The sequence below is a fragment of the Phragmites australis genome, chromosome 2 (genome assembly GCF_958298935.1).
Source record: "Phragmites australis chromosome 2, lpPhrAust1.1, whole genome shotgun sequence".
In the NCBI taxonomy this organism is placed as follows: domain Eukaryota; kingdom Viridiplantae; phylum Streptophyta; class Magnoliopsida; order Poales; family Poaceae; genus Phragmites; species Phragmites australis.
This window is the reverse complement of record NC_084922.1, coordinates 8,988,106-9,013,224: the sequence shown is the minus strand read 5'-3', so window position 1 is coordinate 9,013,224 and position 25,119 is coordinate 8,988,106. Positions and strand designations below refer to the sequence as shown.

General features: G+C 44.1%; 1 protein-coding gene and 1 pseudogene across 1 annotated transcript; one reads left to right on the top strand and one right to left on the bottom strand.

The window, feature by feature from the left end:
* Positions 1-9,849: 9,849 nt before the first annotated feature.
* Positions 9,850-11,924, bottom strand: LOC133909831 (protein IQ-domain 26-like). Its single transcript, XM_062352379.1, has 3 exons — positions 11,283-11,924; positions 10,996-11,202; positions 9,850-10,891 (listed from the first exon to the last, which is right to left on the bottom strand). Exons 1-3 carry the CDS (start codon positions 11,736-11,738, stop codon positions 10,175-10,177), a joined length of 1,380 nt encoding a protein of 459 aa, XP_062208363.1. The 5' UTR covers positions 11,739-11,924; the 3' UTR covers positions 9,850-10,174.
* A 3,904-nt stretch (positions 11,925-15,828) lies between these two features.
* LOC133909830 (hexokinase-8-like) lies at positions 15,829-21,698 on the top strand (annotated as a pseudogene).
* The last annotated feature ends 3,421 nt before the right edge of the window (positions 21,699-25,119 follow it).

Genomic DNA, 25,119 nt, shown 5'->3' with positions numbered 1-25,119 from the left:
ATTGAAGGGGTCGTAGTCACCTGTGTCGTGCTGGGCCGACCATGACTCCTGGGCTATTGCGTGTCCGGCTGGGCCATGCCTTCATGGACCGATCGTGCCTTTGCATGCCAAGGTGTGCCGGATCGTACCGTACTGACCCGAAACAGTCGGATCAGGCCGTGTCGATCTGTCGTGCCAGACGCTCGACCCAAGTACAACATGTAACCTTATACCGTACTAGTCGTACCTGTCTCAGTTTGAACCAAGTTGTACTACACGACTCATTTAGACATCTTCAATAACCTGTAACCCCAAAAGGGAAGGCTCTCCTTCGCTCGTTGTTTGTTTGTTGCATGCAGCAGGGGAGATGGTGTGCGCTGCATGTGACTTCGCCTGTGTGGATCTCATGGCAAGCGCGGACCTCCTGTCCGATACCATCAGTACAAATTTCTGTAAAAACCCCCCGCAAAATTCGATCGGTATCTTTGTATTTTCTTGGCGTTATTTTTTAAATTTGAAGGGTGAGCTAGGCTATCCTACAGGCAACGAGGCAACTGTATTGGCTCTCTGTAGATCGGAAGAGTTCTGGGGACAGGAGAGTCATGAGGCACAGCAGATAAGGTTTCTTTTTTAATGATACCCATGAGAATACAGGACGGGATAGAATATGCCCATCATCTCAGCGCAGCGTACCTTCAATTCGTCCTCTCCACAGTGGAGTTAGAGTACGGAGTACCTCTGGCGAGTATGATGCATACGAAGGAGTACATGCAAGTGTTCGCGGTGGAATTTTTAGAATTTAGTCCTTTAAAAAAATCTACGTTTGCATCTATAAAGAAACTAAGGTTAAAAATGGATCTTTTTATGATACCATAATATTTGGTGTCGTAGTTAAATAGCACGGCATCGTGATAATTATCATGTATAATCTTTCAAGTTCAAAATAAAAGAAAAGTTCATTTTCAAAAATTATTTTTTAAATGACTATTTGTATGATCTTATATTTACTAATTAGAGGCTCATTTTGATACCTTCACGTTAATCCTAACAAAATCCTAAAAATTCTCATAAAAAAAACAAAACATCTAACCGTCAAATTAATTGATTGCCTAACTGTAACCGTAGATCAACAACCAGACGAAACAACATAGAAGATTAAAAAATAAATCATGGAGTCCAGCTCTAAGACTACTTCTTACCTTGTCTTTTCTTCCTTTTTTGTTGTAGATACCATCTGTCCAACAATATTACGTTAACAAACTCTAACTTAATTACGTTAGCAATCAACACACTTTTCCAAATCAATTATAATCAAATATTACAAAACTAAAACAACGGAACGCAAACATATTACAGATTATCACACAAAAATAATATCAAAGAATTTATAATGTATTTTCAAAAAAAATAATATGAGATACGGTGATGACATTAAAAATAATAATAATTTCAAAAAATCAAGAAACAAATAAAAATCAATTTGCATAGCACATAAAATGAAAATTATAAATTAGATCTATTCACAAATAATAAACATGATTCCAATATTATGAACAAAAATTATATTTATATTTTATATTTAAATATTTAAATATAAATAGTTAATGTATCTTAGCATATAACTATTATTAACACAAATATCTATAATTCAGCCGTAAATTAAATTTCTAGCCTGTGCAGTCGCACGGGTTGATACGCCAGTATTTAAAAAAGACAGCATAATGTAAAACTTCCACGTGTCCGCATGCATGTGTATATATACATGGCTACTGTTGATCCATGACTAGGGCGTGTGCAGATTGTTAGATGTGACGGGTACGACGTGTCGCGACATAGCTGTACATGTGTTCATCCAGTTTTCTTTCTTTCTTCCCTGATTGAGATGAAAAAAAGTAAGGTATGTCAGGGGAGGCGTGTCGAGGTTACCGCACCATTCGACTTCGATTTGAACTACAAGAGGCTCACTGTAGACATGCATGCAGGTCGAGGAAGCGAACAAGATATCCGGCCGGCCTCGCGTTGAGAAGCGTGCGCGCGCAGGCGCAGCTAGCTGCAGAGGCCGAGTCCAAAGTCACAAGTGTCACAGCGAATGCTACAGTAGAATTCCTCTTTGTAGGCTAGCCGGCGCCGGCGTCAGCTCTCTGTTGGTTGAATCGAGGCGGCGCGGCCTGCCTCCTGCCGTTGCATGCATGCACCGCCGGGGACGCCGGAGAATAATGCTTGCTCCATCGACGGACGGCAGCGGCCGCAGCGGAACCGACAGGCGGCCGCGCGCGCCGATGCACCATGTTGCATGGGTCCGCCTGGCCGGGTCTGGTCAAGCATGAAGTCTGAAAGCTCGGTCGCTGCTCTGCTCTCTGCCAATGCCCATCTCTTCTGGTCCGGCTTCCTCGATCACTCACTTGTGCATCCTGTTCCCGCTTGGCGAGTTGCTAGCGACGCCTCGTCACCTCGGTTTGAGCGCGGCAGCTGGGGTGGGGTGGCCGACGTACGTTTATATCTTTACATAAGTACATGCATGCATGCATGCAGACCAAGTCTCCAATCAGAGAGCTCTCCACTGGGCAGTAATTTAGAGTTGTATATGTCCATGTGTCCCCAGCTAAACTTGGGCTCGCCCTTCGTTTTTTAAATCCTGCAATGTTGGATTCAAAGGAATTTTGAGGAGCCAGTTATTGGTTTCGAAGGACTTTATTAGAATTTGCACGTTGTATTCAAATCTTCCAAGAACCCCACTACACTTTATTTTGTTCCACTTGGAGCCTACCCTATTTCAGTGGTCTAACAAAAGAAAATCACGCATTCAAATTTACTCATAGCATCATGACACCGCAAAGTCTGCAAGAGGCCGGCAGCATTGCAGCGATGCTGATAAGAGCATCTTCAAGAGCCTTTACTAGTCAAATTTAAAGGTTTATGGCTAAAATCATTCTCCAATAGACTCTGTATCTATCTCTCTATCTTACCAACTTCCTATCCATCCTCTTTCGCTCTCTACTTCTAGGGAGGGCGAGTCGACTCCCTATCCTCATGTCCCGCGCTCGACCTCCCTCCCACGCTCGTCTTCTTGTGCCAGCCCGACCGCCGACCATCCCACGCCGCCCTCGGTCGCAATGGAAGTTGCTCCTGCTCCTCATGCCGCCGCCGTCGGGCTCGCGCACAGACCCTGTTGTTGGCCGCCGGGGAGGAGTGGGGTGGTGGAGGTGCTGCTGGAGGGAGCGGTAGCAACGTGGAGGCGGTGAGCCTGAATCGGCTTAGCAAGAACCTCGAGCGGCTACTGCTCCTTGGCCCGGAACTTGATTGTAGCGACACGGACTTCGATTTGCCCGACGGCGAGCAGCCCATCCCCGTCTGCCACTACATACTCGCTGGCGCAGTGCCTTCTTCTACGACCTCTTCGCCGCGCGCAGTCGCGCAGGGGCCACGTGCGGTGATGCAGCCGCTGGCGCCGGAGGGGCAGGAGAGGGGGATGGCAGTGGGAGGCTGCGGTACAAGATGGAGGAGCTTGTCCCTGGGGGCCGCGTGGGGTACGAGGCCTTCTCGGTGTTCCTGGGGTACCTGTACATAGGCAAGCTCTAGCCGACATCGCCCGACGTGGCGTCGTGTGCCGACCCCATGTACCCGCACGACTCGTGCCCGTCAACCATCAGGTTCACCGTCGAGCTCATGTACATGACGTGGACCTTCAAGATCCCCGAGCTCGTCTCCCTCTTCCAGGTGAGACGCAATATTGTATATGGATGACATGTGAAAGAGGAAAGAGGTGAGAGAGAAGGAGGAAAGGTAGAGATGACAGGTGGGATCTATCCGTCAGTGACACATAAGATAAAATATAGGGATGAGATATTGAGAGTCTGTTGGATAGGAGGGTGATTTAGGGAGAATATATTATTAGGAAAGCTCCCTATATGAGGATATAGGAGGTGAGTTTTAGAGATTCTCATAAGATGCTCTAAGGATATCACTCTTTTAGAAACGCACAAGATAAACTCATTCCTCCTTGTTCACACTTTCTTGGTAAATCATGAGTTGCTACTAAAATCTTATGATATTTTGTTTCTTTGAAATATGGAAAAAGCACCAAAACATCATATGAAAACCACCCATCGAAGGCCAAGTCTACTCGGACTTTAAGTCATTCTCAAGTCAGACTCCAAATTTGATTCGGAGTCTATGGACGGCACGTAAATAAAACATGCATAACCTTCACATACGGGTCCAATTGATGTGTTCTTGTATTTGCAGAAAAACTTATAACGAGCTATTTTTAATGGATTTGGTCTCACCCTTAGATTCCCTAGAAATTAATCAGAGTCGGTAAAAATAAGGTGTTGCGTTACTGTTTTAGGCCATGCCAGGTCTTGTAAGCATGTCGAGGTCCAAGTCCAAGTTGTGTGCACCCCTCCCACGCCCACACAACTCTAGGTTGATATCCTCATGTCCCTCTTATATATATTCAGTAGCCATCATATATTAGCCTCGGGTTTTATTTAGATTATTTTGTTTTAGGCAATTTTGTGAAACTATAACTCGATTTCTTCATTGATAATTAGAATATTCAGATTATATCTACCGTATTGTTGCTTGTATTATCGATTTGCTTGCAGGAAAAATCTTCTTAGCAAGATCAATCACATTCGACACGTTTGATAACCACGAAATAGTAGTGTAGTGGTTGCAAAAATTCTCAATATATTTCAATCATAGCTTCCAATCCACAAAATCAACTTATCACATTAATTTTTGACAGATCAATCAATACTCGCATTAGATGCAACTAAGCCCAGGGTAAAAAAAAAAAATCCAAAATTAGATAGCATATATGAGTGTCTTTACCGAAATAGATAATATGTTGTCGTATCTATAAATTTAGCATCCGTATTCGGTGCAACATTTACGAAAAATAGATTTTTGGCACACCGTATGCTAAAAAACCCATATTCAGCACACCGTGTGCTGAATATGGGTTTTTATCGAATTAGTTACCGCACGGCAGGCAAATGTCATATTCGGCACACCGTGTGCTGAATACTGTACTGTAGCCCATATTCGACACACGGTGTGCTAAATACGGTTGATATTTGACACATGTTGTGCCGAATATAGACTACAATATCATATTCGGCACACGGTATGTTGAATATAATCGAACCTGCGGTTTTTCGACGTACGTTGTACCGAAATTCTATTTTTTTAAATGATGTGCCAAATATAAATACTAAAATAGTAAATACAATAATATATTATCTATTTCAATAAATATACTTATATATGTCATTTAATTTTAATTTTAGATTTTTCCCCAGCCCAGAGATCAAGTTCCTACCTGCCTTTCTCACCCATCAAATCAGAACCTTATCATTGCTGAAAAGAAAGCTACTCGTAGAACGGAGCATGAAAGAGGAACTTTCACATCACCACAAGCTACTAATACTACTCTAGCACAGACGGTGCATGCCACTAGGAGCTACCCCTACATCTGCATGCAGCTCGAGTTAACAGTAACACGCACGCGCACCCTGCTCGTGGAGCCTAGATCAATACTGGTACACTTCTCTCCGTGCTCGCATGCATGCATGGGCTTGGCACTTGTACCTTGTTTTTCGGGAAAAATGTAAATCCCCCCTCCAAAGCTAGTCTAGCTTTCAGATTCCCCCAAATTTGAATTTGATTGAAGTTCAGATGAAATATATTTGAATTTGATTTGAAAAATTCCTTGATTCATATATATATATATATATATATATATATATATATCCTTGAGTTTATGTGTATATATATATTTTTCCTTGATTTTATGCTGGTTCAATAATTCATATTAAACCAACATAAAATGTAATTATTTTGAAATTCAGCTAAAATATATTTGAATTTGATTTGAAATATGATTTCCCCCTAGAATTCACTCTGGTTTTGAGATCCCCCCCCCCCCAAAATTCATATTAAACAAACATATGAATCAAATTCATATATCTAATTGTTAAATCAACATAAAATCAAAGAAATATATATATATATATATATATATGTGTGTGTGTGTGTGTGTGTGTGTGTGTGTGTGTGTGTGTGTGTGTGTGTGTGTGTGTGTGTGTTCAAATATATTATTTTGGCTAAGTATTTCAAGGAGCACCAAATTAAATTCTGAATTAATCCTTGCAATAAATTGAGCTTATGCATTTAGCCAAATAATATATTTGAATATATGCATACATGTATATAAATATATTCTTATATATATATTTCCTTGATTTTTTGTTGGTTTAATAATTAGCCATATTTGAATTCAAATATATTACAAAATAATTAGATTTTATGTTGGTTTAATATGAATAAAGGAATCTTTCAAATCAAATTTCAAATATATATTATTAAACTAACATAAAATCAAGAAAATATATATGTGAGAATACAAATCAAGGACTATTTCAAATCAAATTCAAATATATTTCAGCTAAATTTTGATCAATTCAAATCTAGAGGGAATCTGAAAGCCAAACTAACTTTTGAGGGATTTTTTGCAACAAAACAATTTTTGGAAAATCTTAAAATCAGAGTGACTTTTAGGGGTTTGTATTTTTTCCCTTGTTTTTCGGAAGGAAGGAGCAGGGAGCTCACCTAGCTAGCATGGCCTCTTTAGTCTTTTCTATGTTTGCAGATCGATCGTAGAATGATCTCACCTGATTGACCTGACAACTGCCTGGCACCAACGTCTTTTATATTTGTCAAGAGATGTACGTGTGTACGCCCATTTGATTGATCATTCGACGACTGATCTACCCCTCCTAGCTCTGTGAAAAAATCAGGACAGAAAAGGCCGTGCACACCATGCAACTAGATTAGATGCGACTAACCTAGTCATGTTTTAGACTTCACAGACTATCTAGTAGGGATGTCAGCAGGAAATTCTCGTCACATAGTGGCTCCCCATCAAGGAAAATTTCAGGGGATTATTTTTTCCACATCCTTATCCCAAAGTGGAACATGGACCCTACGGAAAACTCGTCCCGACTAACAAGTGGAGCACGTGGGTGCACGTAGCAATTCGCCGTTAGGTGCGACGTAGCAGAAGAACAAACCATGGGCATCGTGAGGGAGCCTGGGTTGGGCCCTTCTGCGGTCGAGGAAGGAGGCGGCTCGGCGGCCCAAGATGTGTAGAGTGCCTCGAGTCTATACGTGCGGCAGCCTGGTTGGCCCATTCTTATCTGGCCCATTCTTCGCTGGATTTGGTGTTTGACCAGGATGCATGCGTGCCTCGTTATCATTCTCTCGCGGTCTCGCTCCCAGGAACAAATAAAATAGCGAGTTAGTAATTTCCACGCGGTGTTGAATTTGAATAGATGGGCCTGAGACGGCTCTCGTGGGGAAACGGGGACGAAGAACGCTTCCCTATACCCATCCCTATTAGACCCAACGTAGATTAATTTTTTACCATTTGTATCCCCGTGGGAGATAAAATCTCCCCATCTCCATCCCTTAATAGTAAATTCCCACAGAAATCGGAGATTGAGTCTCCATTAACATCCCTACTATCTAGCCGGAGTACTATCTAGATTCGAAAAGGACTGCCGAATGATTCGTAATGTTTCATATATATATAACTCGTGCAGACTTTGTACCTAAATTTCTAAGTTGCTCGAAAATTTACCGAGTCCATGCATGGGTCCACCCATTAGGGCAAGTAATGGTAGATACGACCACCACGTCAGCAGCAAAAAAGGCTAGATTTTAGAATGTGATATATTAGAGAGTTGTAGATAATTTTTTTATGTTTTCATAGGGGTTTTAAATGTTGAATTTGGATAAATAGAACAAGAGATATGAATTTCTGAAGTCGTGTTGTTTGTAGACCATTTGAGGAGCAGCATGGTTATATTATGACTATGATTAGGCATAGTAAAAGCCAGAATTAATTTTTATTGTGGATACCAAGTTTGTAGAAAATTTTGTCTAGAAAATTTTAGTATGCTTATATGTTGTGTTTCCTGTTGTAAAAAATAGATATAAAAATAACAATATGACTTGACTGCATCGGATGTATTAGTGCCGTGGTTGTTTTTTTAATACAATTTAGTTTAATATTAACAATACTTTGTAACTAGAAAATGTGGTATATTAAGTACGGTATTTGCATATAAGTTGTCACCTATAAATATACTTCTTGATTGCAAGTTTTATATTTTAATACTATGTTGACTGGAAGTTGTTTAACGTGTGTGTTCCAGGTCTGCGTCCTTTTTCGTAAAGGTAAATATGTCTTTTTTATATGTTTAATGGAAGACAACAACGAGGAATAAATAAAAATTAGAAGCAATGACAAATAAAAAATTTTATTTCGTGTGATAATAAATAGAAAATTATCTCATCTTTCAATGACAAATGAACAATTTCCTCACTGTTATATAGCTTGGTTGCTACAGGATTGATGTGGCTCTTATTGTAGACAATTGTTTGGCTATATTACTGAACTTGCTGTTAGTGAAATCATGGACCTACTGCAGTTACTAGGATGTGGGTCTATCAGTCTATGCATACACGTACGGCGTAGGCACACTCCGTGCACTACCTGCTAGAGCACTGTGCAGTCGATCGACCTTGGGCCATAGGCGCACTCAGACTTCAATTGCAGCTTCGTTTGATTGGGGCTGGTTCTTCTGGATGTCGCCTTTTCCGTTACTGGAATATCCAGATGGGATCGACGGGTTTGTGGGCGTTAGCAACAGTGAAATCCCATCAAATTGTTGTGTTGTGCCGACAGCTCGGGCCACAGTTTCCAGTAGGAATGGATTGGCGCCCCCTCCGATCTCCAGTCCAGCCATAAATACGCACGACGGTACGTACGTTTCGTCTCACAGGGACCACAGATGCACGAGGCGTTCGATCGCATCTTTTTTAAAATCGTGGCAAAATTGTCAGGGTCTATCACGGTAATGTCAAATTGTGTTCGAAGAAGATTCCCAGTAACTGATTTGAAATTTGTCAAACTCCTCGTCGCTGCCTCGAAATGAGCATCTGGATCGCAACAATTGGGAGCAGCGAAGAGAATACAGCGAGCGGCACAGTGCAGCTGAGAAGCTCTTCCGCGCGGAGGCGGTGTCACCGTGTCCCGTTCCGGCGGCGAGAGGGCATGGGGGGAGCAGCCGCGCACAGCGGACGCGCCATCAGTCTCACGGCTTCACAGTGACTCGGATAGCCCACTCTGTCAGCTTTTGTTTTAGTTTTAGATTATAAAATTATTTTTAACAGAAACTCTAAAAATCTATACTCTATAATACTATTACAGTATTCTCTAATATTATTACATCATTCTATATTTTTCATCTCCAATAAACACCATATTTTTTACCTTTTATTACTCTGTTCCTCCCCCGAATCCACATGCATACTCAGTGCACAGTGATGATGCATGCTACAGTAGGTAGCAAATTTGCCGGCTCCTATATCCCGGCCATATACTGTAGCTGCAAAAAGTATATTTAGAGTTTCTGTTGGAGAGGTATACAGAGTGGAGAGAGACATTTTACTGTAGTAGAAAGAAAAAAAATACAAATACTACCTCTGTTGAAATTGACCTAACAATTCTGTTCATCCACAAAATCCGTAAAAGCTTCCTATAACGCCAAGCATAAATGCCGAATCAAACGTAGCTGATCATTCGCCCGTAGCACTTTTTGGAGTGTTATGTCGCGCCTAGCGAGGTGCTTTAGGTTCGAAAACGTCCTAGATTCCTTTTCGTACTACGTGGCTACATGGAGTCGCAGATCAGATCGTATCGGCCTTTTCAGCAACGATACAGAAAAAAAAAAAAGAATCGTAATTCTAGACCGTTTGAAATGCTGGGATATGAGTAATTCGTCAAGAGCTGTTGGGAGGCAAAGAAGCGATTGAAACTTCATTGGAAATGGAACGGAGTTGTACGGGTAGGGGATGGTATGTACGTCCAAGTACTACTATGAAAAATGAAATAAGATCTCCCTACGTTCGATACAATTGCTTGTGAGGAACACGCCACAAACAACAACAGTAGAGAGAGCTCACACCGAGCACATGATCACTCAGAGAGTGAAGAGATAACAAGAAAATAATCAGAAACTAATCACTATCATTAGCACTAATAATATGCCACGAGCCAGCCGCACCCATCAATCTTCCCTGCAAGGACGAACTGATGCCGAGCTGGAGGAGCAGGTTGATTGATTCACCATCTCCTCTGCAAGAACATGTCCCGGTCCCTCTCGGCCGCCGCCTCCGACAAGCGATCGAAGCGGCTCACGACGGCCGCCTTGAAGTCGAACGCCTCCTGCACCCGGTTGCACGACTTCTGCATGCCCACGCCGCTCAGGCTCGCCCGGGCCTCCAGGATCACCTCGCTCAGCGGCACCCGCTTCCGCGCTCCCACCACGCCGGCCTCCGGCCGCTGCTTGGGCGCGCTCTGCGACCGCGACTTCGCGTCCGAAGACTGCGTGCTCGACATGTAGCTGGGGCAGTTCGGAGACGCATAGTTGGCCCCCGCGCCCCACACGCTCTTCGCCGGCGTCGCTGGCGCGTACTGTGTGCACCGAGGCGTGCACTGCGCTGTCGCCGGCCTCGGCTTCTCCAGCGCGCACCAGTCGTAGTCCGGGAAGTGGCGCGAGCTCGGCACGGCGATGCGTGGGGGCGCGCCGGGGAGGTGGCACGGCAGGAGCGGCGATGACAAGGACTGCGCGTACCACTCGTCACCGGTGCCGGCGTCGAGCACCGGAGAGCTCGACCGCAGAGAGGACGCGCGCGACTTTGGTCGGCCGGTGTCCATCTCCACGATCTTGGGGCTCCGGTCGTACCCGCCGTAGGATGCCGACTCGATGCTCGCGGACAGACGGCGGCTGTACGCCGGTAAGCTGTGTTCGCTCCGCGTGTCGTCCACGTACCGTTCTTGCTGCCAACACAAGAAACGCACGGATTCGTTAGCGAGAGAACACACAACCTCGGACGACGACATTGACGCGAGGTTTCTTTACTCGAAAGCAATTGAGGCCGTACCAACGAGAAGCGTGGTCGGACCAGAGGGTGGTGGAGAGGCGGGAGCGGTGGCACGGCGCGACAGCGGGCGGCGCGGACGGCGGCCTGCGCGCGGACGAGCGCCTGCATGCTCTGCAGCGTCGCGGCCGCCTGCTTCCGCACCAGGTAGCCGCGCACCAGAGCCTGCAGCTTCACCAGCGCCTTGAGCGCTCGCAGCGCCTTCTTGGCCTGCGATAATTCAATGCAAACCATTTGTTAAAGTTTGGGTTTCACATTGCAAAAGACTAATAATCTACATGAACACTCACCAAGAAGCCTCGGAAGGCCGTTTGGATCTTGACGGCGGCGGCGCGGCCGCGGGTGTCAAGGACGGCGCCTCCGCCGGCGAAAGCAGACCCCTGGCTGGTGAGGCGCACGACCTCCACCGCAGCCTGTGCCGCGGCCACGGCAGCGTCCGCAGCCGCCGCCGTGGCCGCAGCCACGGCGATGGCGTGCTTGCTCTGCTCCCGCTCGGTCTCGCTGTACAGCGACTTGAGCCACGCAGCTTCGGCCGCCCTCACGATCGCCGCGTTGCCTCCCCTCACCGAGGCTTCTGCCGCCGCGGGGTCGACGGAATCCCGCGACGACCTGGCGAAGCTCCACCGCTTCCTGTCCACGGGCGCAGCGTTGCTCCCGGGCGGCGCCGAGGCCCGCGTCTGCTCCTTCCCCTGCTCCTTCTTCCCGCCTCCCAACAAGCTGCGAAACCACCGCGCCGCCTTGCCCATCGCCGGAATTCGGTACTCCAATCCAAACAGAACACTAGTAACTGAAGCGAGGAGCGCGAGGGTGAAGCTTGGAAACGGCGGCGTTATAAAAAAATCTTGGAAGTTTGAATAAGAGAGGGAAACGGCTGGACGACTGCAGACAGCGTGGGGAGGAGCGGGTTTCAAATAAAAAGAAATGGAGGGGCCATTAGAGGACAAAAACACAATGTCCCGGAATCAAGCAAAAATACAGAGGAGGGCCTCACACTTGGAAGTGATGCTTTTGAAAGCTCATCATTCACTATTAACTGATGTCAAACTAGTGTTTGGTTGGTAGAGTTTTAGCTCTAAAAATTTATTCTTGAAGCTGAGTATTTCTTAGAGTTATGAATATTGATGGTATTTGGATGATACTTCTTGTTTCTACTTATTGAGTAGTAAAAAATAGTGATGTCAACCACTTTATTATAGCTTAAAGCATCAAAATTCAACATAGACCTGAAAAATTAAAACTATACCAAACAGACACAAAGTTACAACCTAATGCGATTAAAGACTCGCATTGGCATCCAAGAGAAAGGATGGCGTTATGTCGTGAGAGCAAGCAAAGATTTGGTGCATGCATGCATGGTTGCCCATCCAGCGTTCAAAAAGCGGCAGGGTTAGTTCAAAACGAGAGGAAACTGCCATGCTAGTGGTGTGTATCTTATGGACTCAGTGAACGTCGTCGCTCATATATTAGGCTTACGCGCCAGTACCACTACATGTGATCCGTCTTGTGATAACGACAGTGTCGTTAGGGATATAAAAGCAAGGGAACGTGTCTATTGGCGAGCTGCTCGGCTGGAACGGCAAAGATACAAGTGAGCCAGGCTTGTGACGTTCAGGTGCATGTGTAGTTCATAGCATAGCGTTGGGTAGGCAAGCAAGGTGCTGTGGCGAGGCATCTGTCATGTCTGGCAAACGAACATGAAACGGTGAAAAAATACAAAAGTTTTGGCCTTTGGGGGCGTTCCTTTTTCCTCTCTTTTTTTCCACAGTGTGCCAACTTGCCGGGCAGGTAGAGCCCTCATCCCGGGCCGCTCTCCGTCCTGCCACCATGCCGGCCTTGCGTTGCAACGAGACAAGCCACTCGTACCACGAAGCAATCGAAACCGATTTTTTTTCCCGAAAGGACAGCAATCGAAACAGATCGCCCAGCAAAAAATGCAAAAGGGTGTAGGAGATCTAGAGAGAGAGAAAAAAAGTCGCAGAAAAGAGGTTAGACGAGACGGAGAGGAGCGTGGACGTGCTCTCCACTACGTACACGAACTACGTAAACAGTTGATTAACCACCCACAAGGGCCGGGATCCTCTCTGTCAAAGCCGAGTACACGAACTACGGAGCAGTCCAGTTTTCCTCAGCGACTTTTTCTTTCAAATGTATGGGCACCGCCCAGCTCTGCTCCCTCGTGAACAGCACTTTGACTTGTGGCTCTGTTGCAGGTCCGAAAGGACGATGGAGGACGAGGCCTCCTCTCCCTCTCTCGGCTGGCCTGGCCTGCAAAGCAAAAGCGCCGCGATGACACACCGCGATTGTGCAATGGACCTTTGCGCGGACGTCACCGAGATGAAAAAGGTAAAGGACGGCCACCGTGGGGTCGAGGGAATATGGATTCGCAGCTACGAGTCAAGGAGCCGCCATGATGAGAGCAACTGATAAGATTCTAAGCATCCCTCGCACATGCATGCATGTTTAGCACGGGCCGCCCGGGAAGAAGTGCCGAACAATTCCTCGCCAAAGGTCTCACGTCACGCGATGTCACGGATAACCGGACTGTTCCATGCAGAATCCTCGTGAAATTCTGAGTTCCAAACAAGCACTCGGCAACGGGAGTTCGCACGCATTTCTGCGGAGAAATGGTCTGTGCGAAGAGCGCTTGTTTCAGCGCAAAGCCGTGGCGCGGTTTGAGCTTGCGTGATCGCCGGCCCCGTGCTGTGCGTCGTCCTCGAAGGCCACACGTGCAGGCGGGCAGGCCGGGTCAGGCCTACACGCGCAGAAGATGCCGCTGTCGCTGTGCTTGATTTGAACATGACATGCAGCGAGCCGCTGTGCTGGTCTCGCAGTGGCAGCGTCAGGACGGCAGCGGCGAAAAGCTCAGGAGTTATCGTACCAGTGTCGTCCATCTCTCTCTCTCTCTCTCTCTCTCTCTCTCTCTCTCTCTCTCTCTCTCTCTCTGTGATCACGTAACGTTCTGCGGCGACTGCTCAGGTCAACTCATTCACCCCAGCCGAGCTCGGCGAGTCCGTGCTGCTGCTGACTCTGAGGTCCATTTACGCCTGGCGTTTGGCTACACCCAGGCCCTTTACATGTTTCATCGAAACCATAAACCGGGGACGGTTGGGAGTCCCGATCTCGCTGAGACTTTGGAATGGCTTGGAACGAACGAATCATCGTTTCCGAGACGAGAACACACGGCCATGCATCAACTTTGACTTGCCAGGTTCCTTCCTTCGGAGATCAAACAAAGCCACGAAGGACTACTGTTTTATAGTCTTTCGCCATATCTGGCAGATAGATGTTCTCGAGTTACACGGTGCCTTGGCGCCTCTCGGTTGTCATGTACCCGTACGAATCGTGGGTTTGAACAAAAGGGTGAGAGACAGAGGCCCAATCATGCGAGTTTGAACCCGATCCATGAAATTTCACCCCCGCTAAAGCTCCCTGCTCTGGTGCGCCCCCTTTTTAACCCGTGGGTTTCCTCGCCTTCCCCGTGCCCGGCCACGCGCGGCGCTGCCCGTGCCACAAACCCGAGCGGCAGCAGAGCCTCATCTGGTTCAGCGCCTGAATGCTCGCACCGGCAGTCACCTTGAGGCTAGAATCCACGAGCAGCTCGGTCGTCCGTGCCAGCGCCTCCCTCGATGCCGAAATCACTAGCACGCGGATCGATCGGCTCGGCGGAGCGTCGTTCAAACTTGGGTGCGGGTCTCGCACTTTTCTCACGCCACGATGAGAAAGTAGTCCGCACCTCGTTTGGACCCGACGGCGGCAACCATACGCGCGCATGTTCTCAAGGGTTGTCCTGATTCGTGCCAAACTCACGTGAAATCACCGGGGCAAAGTCCAAGCTAAGCACCGGCGAGTTCAAACCAAACCAAAAAAAAAGTCCAGGCACCGGCGAGAGATTGGCGTTGCATGGGAATTCAGCCGCTGCTGAACTGAACGGACGCAAATGCGTAACGCCAGAAACGCAACCGAGTTGGCTAACCACCACCGCGTATTTTATTTTTATATTTCAAAAATAAAAAATATAAAAATAGATATTTGTTTGAAAAAAATACAAAAATAGACAACTGTCGACAGGTTAAAAATAGAAGAATAATGCATTTTACGACTATTTCAAAAATAGACGTCCGTGTAAAAAAAATTCATGACTATTTCGATAGTGTTTTAAATTTTTAGAGCATTGAAATGCTGTTTTTATATTTTTTAGGCGAGGGCGACAGCAAAGTATTTTTATAATTTTTTCAAACTGACGTCTATTTTTATAATTTTTTATTTTCGAAATATATAAAAAATTCGCGGCATGTGGTCCGGCGCGGGGAAAAGGCCGCAAGGCCGGGGAGTTCCGGGCTCCAACGGAGTGGGGGCAAAATGGGCCGGCGATTTCAGCTGGCTGCATTGGTTATCGGTATATCTTTCTCTCCCGCTTTTTTTTTTCCTCCCCAACTTTTGTCGTCACCAGTCACCACGTGTACGCACATCGGTACATGCAATACGCAAAACGGCAAAAGGGCAGTTGCATGACACATACTCCAGACAACTACAACCATTTATCGCAAGCATCGGGAATGTCTGATTTCTTTTTCTTTTTTTTGATCTGAACATTTCATTGAAAGGCAGGTGTTTACAAAGCGGTGGGTTTACAAGATTGGTATTCACAAGTATAAACAAACAACAAAAAAGAACGAAAGAAAGAGAAAATACAGACTACCCCCGGGCAGTCACAGGTTTACAATTACATGCAGGGGCTGGGCCCAATTTTCTAGAATTAATTTACACCGAGGTTTCGAGCATCTAAAAGCCCAGAGCTTCATGTCTTCAGAGAATGCCTGATTTTTGTCACCGAAATTTCCGCCCCAAGATTCTCACTCAACCAGGTCAGATGGTCTCAGCCGGGTGACCATTTCCGGCCAACTTCTTCTTTCACCTCCACAATAAGCTGATGCAGAAAAATCCATCTGATCCCCAACACAATCAGACCATCTCGTGTTTGGATTCTATTCCTGGAGTGTAAAAATGATCCACCCCTGGGCATGTTCCTGTGCAGTTCCCGAAAAGCTAGGAAGAAAACAAGGCCACAGGAACACACGAGGTGCCACCGTCTTTTTCCTGCCATTTTCCCGTCCAGTTGATCAATCAGTCGAGGAAAGATGAGCCCTTGAAGCCAAATTTCACGTTCCTCGCCATCTTTTGAGTTCCAAATCCAAAGATCCTCACTTTAGCTTGCTTTTTCAAACAGTTTCTGCTTCCTCCCTCTTTCTCGAGCTCTTAATTTTGGATATTTAATTCCTACCTTTCTCTTGTAAATTTTCCTTCGGTCCCCGAGTTAAAGATCCCGCTTTTCTCGCTGTTTCCTCTCCTTCCCATTCGATTCTCGAATCCAAGATGGGATCATGGCGGCAGCCTCGATGGCAATGGCGGAGAAGTTGGTCGCCGATCTCCGAGAGAAGTGTGAGACACCGGTGTCGTTGCTGCGCGATGTGGCGTCGGCGATGGCCGACGAGATGGGCGCGGGATTGGAGAAGAAGGTGGGAGCAGGGTCAAGATGCTCCTCTCCTACGTTGATAACCTCCCGACAGGGTTAGTATATACATGTAGTACAGCTTGTTCTTGCTCTTGTTTGTCTGATCAGAGAAAGCTTTGGTTTTCTATTACCTCTCTTTTTTGGTAGTGAAGTAACAGTAGCAGCATACTAGTACTACAAAGTTTGTTGGAGCACCTAATAAAGTGGTTTTTGCATGCTCATCATCATTTTTATTGAGGAAAATTTAACAAGATAGGATGCTATCTACACTGATATTAAACGTTGTTAACGGTACATCTCTCAGAGATGTGGCAGCTTCACAAGAAAGATTTAGAGCCTAACTGAAGTTAGTGGGTCTCATTTGCTTAGATATTATATATCAGTATATTTTACCATTATATATTAAGGGTACCCGTTAATGGAAGGACTAGAACAAAATGACCATCACATGGTCATGTGTCATTATAAATAGTAGCTCATTATGTCTCTGGCGTGAAAATATGATTCATTTGTACAGTATTTTATTGGGCTTCAGGTTAGCTGATGAGTAGAATTAGTGATGGTTGATTAACATTGCAGAATTCAATAGGCAAATTTATGCTTTCATGTGCACTCTATTAGAATTGCTTACTTTGTGCTACTAAATTTAGGTGAGAGGAGGGTATGTTCTATGGATTGGATCTAGGAGGAACAAACTTCCGCGTCTTGAGGGTGCAACTGGGTGGGAATGAGAAACCTGTCGCTAACCGTGAGTCCAGAGAAGTCACTATTCCTCAACATTTGATGTCAGGGAGCTCCTCGGTAAGTATAAATGTTCAGATTTCAGTTACCGTGTTTGATTTGGATCTGACATTACGTATTTTTGACATCTTAGGAGCTTTTTGGTTTCATCGCTTCTGAATTAGCCAAGTTCGTTGCTGATGACGAGAGGTGTACATCAAATGGGAAGAAGCGAGAACTAGGGTTCACATTTTCATTCGCGGTGAAGCAACGTTCAGTTGCGTCGGGTACCCTTGTCAAGTGGGCAAAGGCATTTTCCATTGATGATGCTGTAAGTCATCCACACGCTCATAAACTCAGCATACTTGGACATTGTTCGATGTGAATGCTCTCAATTACAGCTCCTCAACATCCCATTTTGCCATTTCATTCTGATTATGGTGAAAAAGGAAAGTTATGATGTTACTTGAGTAGCTATGCTTTGTTAGATCAATTCTATGCAAAGAAACTAAGAAAGTTAGATAACTTAACTGTTCATAAATAAATCTTCCGTTAAATTAGCATTGCCCTGAAATCAGGTAGGTGAAGATGTAGTTGCTGAACTGCAAACGGCTATGGAGAAGCAAGGTCTGGACGTGCATGAAGCTGCATTGGTGAGTGTCAACAGTTTTTTTATATTGTATTGTCTTCAATAAAATTAAGAACCCTGTGGTTTCAAAAGATGTTTGATGAAACAGATTAATGATGTTGTTGGGAGTCTGGCTGCAGCAAGATACTATGCGTAGGATTGAAAGTGGTGATTAGAGGGGGTAAATAGGTCTCAATAAATTTCTTACAAAATTGATAATTTTCTCCTATTTAATCATCTAATACACCTCTACAAGAGAATCATAAAAAAGAGAAAAACAAATAAGCAGCGAAAACTCTGAATCAACCCAGAAAATCAGGAGAGTCCGGAGTTTATGAAATTTCTGGAGAAATAAGCAAAGAGCCTAGAGTTTCAGTAGAACAACGATCGAAAAGTGAGTCTCATGGTTAGAATTGAACACTATGTTACACAGTGACCCAATCCATGACTCATCACCCCATAAAGACTGAAACTTGCAAAGAAAATTCAAAGATATAACAAGATGAACATCGAGCAACGAAACTCTCCAAGTTGATTGTACAAAGATAAGGAAACTCAAAATCTACTTATATACATGAGTATGTGAGTGTTTATACCTCTAGCAACTAAAATAGTAACTTTACAAAAGGGGTAAAAACGCAGCTCCAAAGAAAAAAATGAAAATCAACAGAAAACTAGAAAAACTTGCATGAAGGTAAAGGAACCAAATGCAGGAGATTAGAAGGAGATGAACAAGATCACTTGCTAGAAAATAAACTTCATTTTAAATAGAGGATAACCCTCTTATCGACAGATTACAGAAGTTTCTCTCTCACAAAAGTTCTAGCTTATTACAAAGACTAAGCCTCCATCTCCTCTTCTTCAAAACCTAACTCTATGCTCTTAAATGACTGGCTCAAAACTTCTCTAACTCTACCCCTCTATTTATAGGTCTAGAAAATTTAAGCCCTAAGTTTCTAACTTTTTCTTAAAATACTACTCTAATGCAGCAAGATACTATATATAGGATCGAGAGTGACGACTAAAGAAAGGTAAATAGACGTCTCAACAAATTTCTTACGAAATTGATGGTCTTCTACTATTTAATCACCTAACGCATCTCTACAAAAGAAACAAGAAAACTCAAAACCTACTTATGTACATGAGTATGCGAGTGTTTATACCTCTAACAGCTAGAATACTAACTTTGCAAAAGGGGTAAAAACGTATTTTCAAAGAAAAAACGAAAATCAAATTAAATCTAGAAAAACTTGCATGAAGGTAAAGGAACCAAAAGCAAGAGACTAGAAGTAGATGAATAAGATCAGTTATGAGAAAATAAACTTCATTTTAAATAGAGGGCAACTCTCTTTTCGGTAGATTACATAATTTTTTCTCTCATAAAAACTCTAGCCTATTAGAAAGACTAAGCCTTCCCTCTCCTCTTCTCCAAAACCTAACTCTAGGCTCTTAAATGACTAGCTCAACGCTCTCTCTATCTCTGTCCCTCTATTTATAGGTTAGAATACCTGACCCCTATATTTCTAACTTTTTCTCAAAATACCACTATCATGTAGTACAGTTCTACCTACCACAGAGGATATTTTAGTCTATTTTCTTCTCCATTCATCGGACGGAAATGACGCCTTCATGACATAGCTTTGCCTCGACGCAAGCTTCGCGACGATACCACATACTCATCCAGTCCTCCCACGATTTTGATACCAAACTGCGTAACCCTCTGCACGCTTCTCAAACTGTGACATGCCACTTGCTTACACATTAAGCAATAGCGCTGATTTCGACGTGTGTACCCCGTCTTGCGATCCTGACCGCCGGCAAGTCTCTCTCGCTCCCGATCTCTCGGGCCGTCTTGTCACTTGCACCGTCATCTTTTTTGTTTGACTTTGTCAACACGTTATCTTCATTTATCTTTTAAGCTTTGCTTGACCTCCACGTGTACCGCTAGTATCATCCGATCTCCTTGATCGTCTCACACCAAACACCCAATTTGGCCCCGATCACCCGTCGTCGATCGGTAAGTTGCATCAATCACCTGCACACCATGAAATAAGCAAACACATATCTCCAACCCTATATACAGTTAGTCCATAATCAAAATGCTCAGTTGAAAACTAAAATCAACTCAGAGCACATTCCAATCGAAATTCAAATTCTACTCAACTGCGGACTCTTCAAATAAAAGAGCAGACACTCCACAAAAATACAGACTCTCTAAGAAAATATGCGTACTCTTCGCACATACTAGTTCACTTCAAAATTATAGACTATCCGAAGAATTTTGCGGACTCTCCGTAAAAGTGCGAACTTTCTGAGAAAATGTACGGACTCTCTGCACATGTTAGTTCACTTCAAAACTGCGGACTATTCGAAAATTTTTGCGAACTCTCTACACAACTCGGACAATCCAAAACTTGGCAAACCAAATCGACGACCTTGTTAACCACTCATCATATATAAACAAAGGTATATTTTAACTTAGTCTCACTATGACAAAAATGTAGTCGCTGGTGTGATTTTTGGCACCGGCACAAATGCTGAAATGCAGCATATGTTGAGAAGGCAAACGCAATTTCGAAATGGTATCTTCTGACTAAAATCTAGTAGTACCCAAATAAAACGTATAGGTTGGATGGTGCTACTTTTTTAAAAAAATAATTTCTAAACAATTTTTTTATTGCTTTTCCTGTGTTTTAGGTGATCAACATGGAATGGGGTAACTTCTATTTATCCCGTGTTCCCATCACCGAATATGATCAAGAATTAGATAAGGAGAGCTTAAATCCCGGAGAGCAGGCAAGTTTCTGCATAAAAGAGTAGTTGTCTTGCTTTCGACTTCTTTCAGATCTACGAGAAGTTAATGCCAGGAATGTATTTTGGCGAAATTGTAAGGAGGGTGCTCCTTAAAATATCATTGCAATCTTCAATTTTTGGCAATATTGATCACACTAAGCTCAAAACTCATTTCCTTCTGCGGTATGTTGTCTGCTTGGTTTCTCTGTAGTTGATACTGTCGTTATGATCAGGAATTAAGGATGTGTGAGACAGTGGTTCCAAATTTGGTACTTCAGCAGATTTGATGTTTTAGTTGAACAGACCGTTTTTAAAGTGTAGCGAATAACTATCAAATTCGATTCAAGCTTGACTTGTGCTGATAAATCTAGGTTTATGTGGTTCACAGGACCCCACATATTTCTGCAATGCACCATGACGAAACACCTGATCTGAAGATTGTGGCTGAAAAACTGGAGGAAACCTAGATGTATGCTGACTTCGTGATCATTGCTCCACTGTTTTATACCCATGTATACCCCTGTATAGCACAGTGAATTGGTGTAATATGTCTACATGCAGATTACAGGTACATCCTTAGAGACTCGAAAACTGGTTGTCGAAATTTGTGACATCTTGGCAAGAAGGGCAGCCCGGCTGGCCGCTGCAGGGCTTGCAGGGATCCCCAAGAAGCTTGGGACAGATTGCAATGCCCAGAAGCAACGATCAGTCATCACCGTTGATGGAGGATTGTTCGAGCAGTCACCAAATTCCGCAAATGATTGGAGCGCACACTGGGTGAGTTGCTAGGAGAGGAGGCGTCGAAATCAGCAGCTGTCAAGCACGCAGATGACGGTTCAGGAATAGGTGCTGCCCTGATTGCAGCTTCTCAATCTCAGTACAGAAACGTTGACTGATAGTTGGCAGAGGTACTTGCCATACATGCAAGAAAGCTTAGCTAGCAAGTAGCTAAAGTTCGTTCACTCTTCTGTGTGGAAATAGCAATTGCTAGTTTTCCATTTCCACATATGCAGTTGACCCACGCTGGAAGCCTGGAACGGTAAGCAATCTGTAGCCGAAACGAGGCTTGCTGAGGACGCCTTGCATAGTTCCAATAAAACTTGAGTCGCAGAGATATCTTAAGCCTATCTCTAACAGATACTCAAAAATCTATCCTTTATAATATTATTATAGCATCCTCTAACACTATTATAGTATATTTTATTTTTTTTATCTCCAACAGCTACTCTATTTTCTACCTTTCATTACTCTCATTCCTTCGGTTCCACAGGCTCATAAATAGTAATACAGCGTCCGGTTTTCGTCCAAAAAATGCCATTGTCTCCTCCCGTCCAGCTTCCCTGTAGCATTGGAAATCGTACCTGTTGGAGAGCGTTACAGGAGAGTCGATCGGCAAAAGGTACATCAACAGGGATGCAGCCGGCGGATGAAGTCTCCTTTGGAGATGGCCTAAACCCCCATCTTGTATACCATTTGCATTTGTTAACCATTTAAGTTTGTTTTAAGCATTCATGGTAGAAATTACATAGAACGAGTTAATCCTATGGTAAATCATTCAGGTTTAGCCAACGATATCAGAAAAAAGTAATCAGTGCTTGTAAATTTACAAAATCTCAAAACGAAAGGCATAACTATATGTAGGAACAAGAATGGCGACTAGAGGGGGGGTGAATAGTCGCATCGACAATTTTTTTCGAAATAGATGGCCTTTTCCTATTTCTCACCCAACGCACTTCAAAACGCTCAAGCGGAAGCAAAAGAATTAAAGAGACAAAGCAAGAAGACTACGTCTATGGCAACATGACTCCACAGATGGAATATGAACCATAGGTTCTATTCAGGACCATTCCTTGTGTCTTTGTGCACAAAAAATCACAACTTCCAAAGAAATTAGATAAGATGGACACCGGACAAAGTTATCCTCCAAGATGATAGTCTAGTGGCAAGGAGACTCAAGACCCGCTCAAATACATGAGTATGTGAGTATTTAAGCCATTAGCATCAAGAAAAATAACCCTACAAAGGTGAAATATTACAGCTCAAAGAAAAAGATCACTGGGCAAGAAACCTCTCCAAGTTGATGATCTAGAGGTAAGGGTACTCAAGACCCATGAGCATACACTCGTATGTGAGTTTTTATGCCTCTAGCAACAAGAAGAATGATCTCACAAGGTGCTGAAATTTCAGCCCAAAAACCAAAACGAAAATCAAAACCAAAAATCGAAAAACTTGCAAACTTGCAAGGGAACCAATAGAGGGAAACTAGAAGGAGGGGAATTCAAGCATATGCAAAAACATAAACTTAATTACTCAAAGAGGTCAGCCCTATTTTAGACGGATTACAAAAATTTATCTCTCAAAACTCTCACCTATTACATAGGCTAAGCACTCATCCTTCTCTGCTCTAAAAATCTAGCTCTAAGGCTTTCAAATGAGTGGCACAAGGGGCTCAAGTGGCTGGTTTCAAGCTCTCTCTAGCCCTACTCCTCTATTTATAGGCCTAGGAAATTTGGCCCTTAAGTTTCCTAGCTTTTCCCAAAAATACCCCTCTCTTGTAGTGCACTCCTACCTACCACCGAGGGCATTTTGGTCCATTTTCTTCTCCATTCATCGGATGGCCGCGACGCCTTCATGACTTAGCTTCGCCTCGACGCAAGCTTCGCGATAGTGCCACATACTCCTCCAGTCCTCCCACGGTTTTGAGGCCAAACCGCGAAACCGCCTGCACGCTTCTCAAAGCGTGACTCACCGCCTTGCTTACACCTTAAGCAAACGCTTCGATGTTGACGCGTGTATTCCGTCATGCGATCCTGACCGTCGGCAAGTCTCTCCCGCTCCCGATCCTTCGGGCCGCCTTGTCACTTGCACCGGTATCCCTTTCGCTTGACTTTATCAACACACTCTCTCCATCCACTTTCAATGCTTTGCTTGACCTCCACGTGTTTAGCTAGGATCACCCTTGACTCCGCCCGGCCTCCTTGATCGTCTGGCACCAAACACTCCGTTTGGCCCTGATCATCCCCCCGTCGACCGCCAAGTTGCATCCATCACCTGCACACCATGAGACAAGCAAACACGTATCTCCAACTCTAATTCCAATTAGTCCATAATCATTATGCTCAAATGAAATCTCAAATCACATCAAAGCTCATGTAAAACCGAAGATCATCAAACCAAATAAATGACAATGTCAATCACTCATCACAAGAAAAACGAGACATATTTGAACTTGGTTTCTCACTATACCATAACATTCTGCATTGAATTCAGCACTACAGTAAAGAAGAAAAAAAGGGATTGCCTCCTTTGGTCAAGTTTCCTACAAACATACTAGACACAACCTAGCTCTGAACCACTAGTATAGAACCAGCATACATGATCACTCTTCCATCGCATCCCCGACGGTAATCTCGGCCTTCGGTTTCAATGGGTGATCTTCGTGGATAATACCTCTGCAAACAAAAGAATGGGCTATAACTAAAAGTGCCCCATTGGTCACAACCCTACGTAATAGTGAAATGATAACAATTCGAAACACCAATGGAAGTGATGCAAGTTCTTACCAGTCTGTCCTTGGACAAATCTGTATCCCTTGGAGCTGACGTAAGATCTTGGATTTGGCAACTGGTGGTTCCTCAAGTATTCGGTTTTACCCTGGCAACATCAATGGGACACTAGTCAGATGAGATGTTTTTCTAGAGTACCTTCACAATTCACTTGCTTCTATAGAGACCTCACTCTGCAGAGCATGGCATTTTTAACCGATTGCATACAGTTCTTGTCAGATAGTCTAGATACCATGTAATTACACAAACATCAACATTGCTGCCACCACCCAAGTCATCGAAGATACCAGCGCAAATTGCTTCTGATAAAAGTTGGTATTCCCTCCTCCCTATACAAGGAGACATAATTGAAGTCAGAGAAAAAAACAAGGTTTCGAATCAACAATGTAGGAATATCAGATATCACTATCATCTGGTTTGACTTTATTTATATGAATAATGTAATCAAGAAAAGGCACTAGAATACATGCAACAGCAGCAATAACAATTTTTTTGACAAAAGAACTGTTGGGGAGGACCCCACAGTATAAATTTTATAAAAAGTTAACTGTACAACAAAGATAAAGATTCCCAGGGGGAGCAGAGAGGTTAACAGCAACAATATTGAGAACTTGACACAAAAAAGACACCAGAAATTTAAACAAAAAAACTGTACAACCTATAAGGGAGTGGCACTTACTGTGAGGCCTTCTTTGTACTTCGATTCAAAAACTGGCATTGCAGCAAGGGACCCTGAACCCATTGTGGCAAATGGTAGAGTGTCTGTTGAACCATGTGGATAAACCTGTGCATGACGAAGTCAATAATATCGTAGTATGAATTTATATTTGTGGAGCATCAGACAAATAATTCTACTCATTGTGTGTAGATGTGGTCCAGTACACTCAACTCCACCAAGAACAAGGGCG

What these genes read in the sequence shown, in the direction of transcription:
- LOC133909831 (XM_062352379.1), bottom strand. Translation starts at nt 11,738, where the DNA reads ATGGGCAAGGCGGCGCGGTGGTTTCGCAGCTTGTTGGGAGGCGGGAAG. An exon ending in CGGCCTTCCGAGGCTTCTTG is followed by an intron (nt 11,203 to 11,282) that starts GTGAGTGTTCAT and finishes GAATTATCGCAG; the next exon opens with GCCAAGAAGGCGCTGCGAGC. An exon ending in TCCGACCACGCTTCTCGTTG is followed by an intron (nt 10,892 to 10,995) that starts GTACGGCCTCAA and finishes TTGTGTTGGCAG; the next exon opens with CAAGAACGGTACGTGGACGA.